We start from the raw sequence: 6,896 nt of genomic DNA on the forward strand, positions 1-6,896 counted from the left end.
AAAATGGTCTTCTACTTGTGTCATCACCATGTGAAATTACCCATTTGACCTTAAATTCAATCCGCGTCTCCTAGGACGGTCACTTGTTACTCACTACAGGATACTCATTACTTGCTACTCGAAGCATGATACTTGTTTCACTTATTAACATAATATTACTTTAATAGGCATACTTGCTAATATATTATCAATCCTCGATAGTCATTATATTTTAATACGTGTATACTTAAGAAATCAACGTTCATTTTTTTGTGTTACCTCAAAACCTATTTCTCTCTTCCTCGCTTTTGTAGAACTTTTTAGTTGTTCTAACTCGTGATCTTCGTTCCATCTTCTTAGGTTTAAATTCAATTAGTATTTGATTCTCTCTTCAACAGGTAAGAAGCCCATCAATTTGAATGTTATCTCCTCGTGTGCATGTGACTGTCTCTTGACACTTGACATTCAAATCATACACATTTCAATTTTGTTTTCTATACCATGTACTACCATTGATTTCAATTTTCACACACCTTTCTAGTTTGTCCTCTAAAAAGAAACTAGGGTGTATAGTTTTGAATCTACCTTCAATAATGTCAAGCATAACGAGTGTTGAGTATCATGTACTGTATACTTAATGGCTAGTATGTGTGTCAATAATATCAAGTAGATTACATCACGTAAAGTGTAAATAGCAGCGAGGGTCATGTAACGAGCATTTAGTAGCATGTAGCATGCATCAAGTATCAAAACTTTCTTAATGTTTCTTATTTTTTTTTCCACGTTTTTAAATGCAGTATGACTAGACAATTCAATATTCTAGTCAAGGAATTGATTTCTATTGCCAAGCCACCAACTTGTCCTCTTACATTGGTGCATATAACAAGATCGTGAAGGAGAAACTTACATTTGATTTATTAAAAAAGGCAATATTTGGGTGATTTCTAAACATGGACATAATATTTAATAGCCCACTGGTGCACTACATCCTGTTGAGGAAGATGAAAGATGATAGGACAGATGGTATGACATTCGCTTTGAATGGAGCCATTGTTTGATTCATAAAGGAGGATTTCCTATTAGTGTAGGTTTGTGACAAAAACTGATTCAGCTTATGTTTTTAGAAGTGTTGAATGCAAGTTAGAAGAGTCATTCTTGAGGTACTACAACAAGTACATCATAGGGAGCATCACAATAATGCCTTAGAGTCATCGTACAAGAAGATAAAGTTTAAAAATGACCTAGATGTTGTGAAGATGATTGTCGTATATTACACCGTGTTGGCAGTGATGGGCAAAGAAAAGACAAGGGCCTATGTTGACATGAAGTTGTTTGGACATGGAGAATATGGACAACTTCAATAGTATGTACTAGGGAAACATTATATGGTAGATGTTTCTCGAAATACAAAGAGGCTTGGTTAGTAAGGCAGAGAAATATAAGAAGAAAGAAAAGTCGAGGAAGAAATATATTGTCAAGAACAATTTCTCAAGGTTTCCTCATGCATTTTAGGTAATAATAGCTACTATCATTCTTGAGTGTTATTTTTTTCTATTATGTCGTACTAATAGTATTTTGCACTTGCTATAGGTATGGACATACAAAATCTTATCAACTATTGTTGGTAAGTGTGCAACCCGACTGAATGCCAATGCCATTCCTCGATTCTTAAGATGAGAGTGTTCATTTTATTTACCAACTTAAACAATGTTACGAGATGTTTTCTAGTCCAAAGAGGCATTTAGTAGAGTTTAAGTTTAAGCATTTAGGCAGTAAAAGTTTATCCAATTAATTGAAGTAACGAGCCATAATATGTCCTTATGTACAATCGGTAATCACTTGCGAACTGGTCATGTCGAAGAATGAAAAGTAGTATAGAAACACTTCAATTAAGGAATTACTAATTTTCGAATAGACTGAAGTTGGGGCGACTTGATCAGACTCGTACCATAATGGCGATAAGGGTTATTAAGAATTAGATGTTTGAAAGTTCCCCTTAATCGACGAGTCGATGTCCTCTATTATGATGCCATTGAGGGATGCCACATTGCCAGAGGATACCCACGTTCGAAAGACACATCATCCACAAACTCATTAGTCAAAACCTACGAGAGGAGTTGATATTGTGGTGTCTTTGTTGACCGGGTGTAGAAAGTCTAAAATGTTAAGAACAAGTTGAGCGATGTGCAATCATACTTAATAGTCATACAGTTTGACATGCGAGAAATGAATCTTCTCAACATTTACATTTAACTCTGGTTTAGTATGTGCGTACTCATTAAGAAGAAATTAGGCATCATCATTATTATCTATTACTGCCATAAAAGAATAAAAATCCAACTTATACTTCACATGCCAAATGACATTGAACTTTGGTGCATTAACTTTTGTGGCTTTATGTACAAGTTCTCTTAGTGTAAATTTGCTTAGGACTTGGACACCCTTCAAATGATCTTCAATATAACACTACTTCTCCTTATCCATGAAGGGATAAAAGCCTATGGTAGCGAAAGATTTTACAAAACTATTCCTAAAATTATGGCGTTGTGCAGAGCATAACATACATTAAGCTGCCCACAACTAGGCATAGGGAATACGTCTCATATCCTCAACTTCTTGAGGTGTCTTAAGACACGGTTCCTTAGACAAGTAAATGTCGTGCCTGAAAGGTAATAAATTCTTCTTAGAGTTTTGTATCGCATATGGAATAAACATTTTGTCAATATAGGTTGCTTGAGGTAGTGCTAGCGTTTTGTTCTTACAATTCCTTATGATTTGGATCCCTAGAACATATTGTGCATCTCCCAAATCTTTCATTTGGAATTGAGCTGCTAGCCAAGTTTTAACGTCAGTTAGGTATCCTACATCATTTCCAATGAGAAGGATATCGTCCACATAAATTACTAAGAAAGTTGTTTTACCTTTGTTGATTTTCTTGTATACACAAGGTTCATCAACGTTTTGGTCAAAACTGTAAGATTTAATCGCAGTATCAAATCTAATGTTCCAAGATCTAGATGCTTGTTTCAACCCTTTAATGAATCGATTCAGCTTGTAAACTTTTTGCTCTTGACCTTGGATTATGAACCCCTCGTGCTGAGACATAAAGATACTTTCTTCAAGATTATCATTTAGAAAATCAATTTTGACCTCCATTTGCTATATTTCATAATCATAAAAAATGGATGTGGACAAGAAAATCCTTATAGACTTTAACATAGCAACAAGGGAAAAAGTTTTCTTATAATCAATCCCTTCCCTTTGGATATACCCTTTTGCTACAAGTGTAGCTTTGAAGGTCTGTACCTTTCCAGCTGAATCTTTCTTTCTTTTATAGATCCATTTGCACTCTATAAGTTTCACCCTTTCAGGTAGATCTATAAGCTCCCACACTGAATTGATGTACATAAACTCCATTTCAAGGTCCATGGCTTTGACCCATTGGTTCTTGTCTACATCATTCATTGTCTGTTTATAGGACAATGGATTCCCAACACCATCATCTGGTATGACAACATGAGTTTAAGTTAAATCCAAGTAACGGTTAGGTTGTGATACAATTCTTCCGTTGCATCGAGGCATTCTCAACGATTGAGAAGGATGAGACTGACCTTATGTGTTTGTTTCATCAACTCTTGATAAGGGACCAGCTTCATCAACAACCTTTGTTGATTCATCAGTAGCTTCACTTAATACTAATTTGCTTCGTGGTTTATGATCTCTCATGTGGTCTTCTTCCAAGAAAATAACATTTGTGGATAAAATGCTCTGTTTTCTTGTGGATCGAAGAATAGACCACCTATTGTTTCTTTAAGGTAACCAACAAATTGGCATAACCTTGAACATTTTTCCAACTTTTTGGGATTTGTCACTAATACCCTCACTTGCATGTCAACTACACAACGTGATGGATCATTGCGTAATCAAATATAAAATAAGCTGTATCCATAGTGTTACCAGGATAAGGTACCCAACCTTATCCCTATACCATAGACCCTTTAGGATAAGGTACCCAACCTTATCCCTATACCATAGACCCTTTAAGTTGATCTCGAACATTTATTTTTGTATGTCTCTAAATACTGTTCAAGACTCATTAAACAACTTAAGATATTAGTTTATTGGATTTGGGTTATTAAGACAAAACTAATAATATAATCAATAACAATTATTATTTATTAACAACGGTCAATAAATTATATTTACAATCTATTAGTTTTAGGACATAAATCCCAGCAATCCCAAGTGCCACTTAGTTCCATAAATATATTCTTCTTTTACATCATTCAATTAAAAACAAAGAAAATAAATAAAACTAGACAAGATAAAAAAAATTATTAATTAGGAAAAGTCCTCTCTACTTGATAGTCGCTACATGCTACAAGATAATTGATACCCGATACATGCTGTTAGATACACATCACACGATTCTCTTTGTATGCTTCACGTGACTCCTCATAATAGCATTTTACTTGATTCCTCGCTTCACGTTACTCCATATGCATGTGACTCCTCATAATAGCATTCTACTTGATACTCGATATGTATTGTACGTACTTTCTCATATATACACATGTATACTTAATTATTTCGCATATATATACCTCATATTATAGAATTATAAACAACTGTAATAATGTTCGATATAAGACCCGATGTATCATGTAATAGCCATGAATTGAAAGCTCTAGAATCCAAAGTAATAGCCAACTGACCAACATAATGAACAATGAGAGCAATGTGTTGCTCCACATTTGATGTTATTATGTGGTAAACCTATTTAACATTGTTATCCTTGGTAATAGGCAAGTCCTTTAGATATTCTATAGGACCTAAGTAGAGATATATATCCAGATTATCAATATCAACAAAACTGCATAACTTAGATAGAAGACTATTGTGTAACTCTTAAAAAGACATATGTTCATAAACTAAAAATTTTGATACGCTATAACTAATATAGTTGTCTGAATCATTGAAAAACTATTATAATATACTCCAATGTTGATCATATATACCTAATAAAAAAGAAAATAAATATATACATCACTGTACAATATTATGGTGTATAACGATCCATGTAAATTAAAAAACAGTTTCAAACATTATAAGGAATTTTGAAATTAAACTTTGAATATATGAAAAACATTGCAAATTGGATGTAATATAATAAGTATAAATTTGAAATACATTACTCTCAAATTCAACAAAAATACTTACTAGAAATGTAAGAAAAAAAATTGAAATACCTAGAAACAAATATGATTAAGATGAAACAAATTTACTTCACCCAAAAACTTCACCAACATACTATAATTTATTTCACTAGAAAAACATGAACGAGATGAAACAAATATGTACTCATTCGAAAACTTGAAGGAGAAGAATGAAATAAGAAAGAATGAATAGAGAGAGACTATTTGGATAGTTGGAGAGAAATATGCACTTACGGAAAAAAATTCATGGAAAAAATAAAAAATGGACAAAGAGAGGTGATTTAGAAATATTAAAACGTTAATTCACCATAAGGAAAAGAAACGGGGAGAGAAAGATATTGAAAATATTATCATAATTATATTCCATATATACCATATTTACGTAGGATCACTGATAAATGACTACATCTACATTAAATAAAGTAAATCTATTAAATAGTTAATAGTAAATAAAGTAAATCTATTAAATAGTTAATAGTATAAATATGTACGTTTTAATATAAATAATAAATGGAGTACAAAATATTTATGACAAAAAATTATATAAATTTTTGTTTATATGTAATATTTTAAATTAATGATAAGGTAAAATCCATCAATAAAATGAATCAAAATCTTATTACTGACATTTGTGTGAAATTATAGCCAATTAGATATTTTCTCTAATTTTTTTTCATAACTATAATATATTATGTTAGATTATTTTTTTTTCATATAACCCAATGATGACCATTTCAACCCTAAGCCCTTAGATAATATTAAATGATTTATGTTCTTACAAGAGTTATTTCAAATTTTCTTTTTAGTTGAATGACATTTGTTATTTGGATAGAAAAGAGTAATGATTTCCATTTCATATTAATAGTATATTATTGAGTTATTTTTAAAAATAGTAAAATAAAAATTAAAATATTTACAAGCTATAACAAAAAATATTGTTATAGATTTTAGATAAAATTTTCATAAATTATTTTCAAACTACAATCATACTTTTGAAAGTTGGGGAATTTAGCCTGCTATTTACCTCATACTAGTGAATCGAAAACTCGCCCCCACGGTAAAAAAAAAAGTGAAAAAGGAAATGTCTCAAGTCACGTTGTAGTGGCTCACGTTCCGGCGATTTCTCTCCAAAACCCCAACCCCAGCCCGCCGGTCAGGCCACCAAGGGCGTCCTTATGGCGCTCGGTCAGTGGATCGACGGCGATGAGAGCGCCTCGGAGATGCTTGGCAGAGTTCTCAAAGAGCGAACCTCCTTGGTTGTTCCGCCTCTCCACAGAGTTCCTCTCCGTGTTGGCAATGTGGTCGAACTTGTTGGACCTTCTGGTTCTGCCAAAACGCAAATCTTAATCCAGGTCCAATTATCAAGTTCAATCTGTCCATTTGAACTTCTTGCATGATTTATATCTCATATACCAATCGAAAAGTGATGGTGATTTACCTCGAAAGCATTTGAGAACAAGTTATGTTCCATTAAAAGTTGATCGCTTCTGTCTTACCAAGAAAAGTAGACTGCTTCTGTGAGCAGGCTGCAGTTAATTGCATTCTTCCCAAGGAGTGGAGTGGGATCCACTACGGAGGCTTGGGATGCCCTGCAGTGTTCATTGACTTGGATTGTCGTCTTGACATCACAAGGCTGCTCCAAGTTCTGAAGCTTCGAATTGTGGAAGCCACTAGCAATGGTGAGCTATTCATGCCATTTAG

General features: G+C 33.2%; 1 protein-coding gene across 4 annotated transcripts in view; it reads left to right on the forward strand.

Annotated features, from left to right (window-relative positions):
* The first annotated feature begins 6,188 nt into the window (after positions 1-6,188).
* Positions 6,189-6,896, forward strand: part of LOC101215241 (DNA repair protein XRCC2 homolog) — a 34,882-nt gene continuing 34,174 nt past the window's right edge. The window contains exons 1-2 of one of the 4 annotated variants that reach the window (XR_004216716.1): positions 6,189-6,547; positions 6,721-6,874. Coding sequence is in view for 2 of the 4 variants with exons in the window: in XM_031885521.1 (XP_031741381.1) it covers positions 6,371-6,547; positions 6,721-6,874 (331 nt within the window). In the remaining 2 variants the exon portion in view is untranslated. The remainder of the gene's footprint in view (positions 6,548-6,720; positions 6,875-6,896) is intronic. The other 3 variants (XR_969508.2, XM_031885521.1, XM_011656811.2) reach the window with 3 other exon arrangements.

Source organism: Cucumis sativus, chromosome 5 (genome assembly GCF_000004075.3).
Source record: "Cucumis sativus cultivar 9930 chromosome 5, Cucumber_9930_V3, whole genome shotgun sequence".
Taxonomy (NCBI): domain Eukaryota; kingdom Viridiplantae; phylum Streptophyta; class Magnoliopsida; order Cucurbitales; family Cucurbitaceae; genus Cucumis; species Cucumis sativus.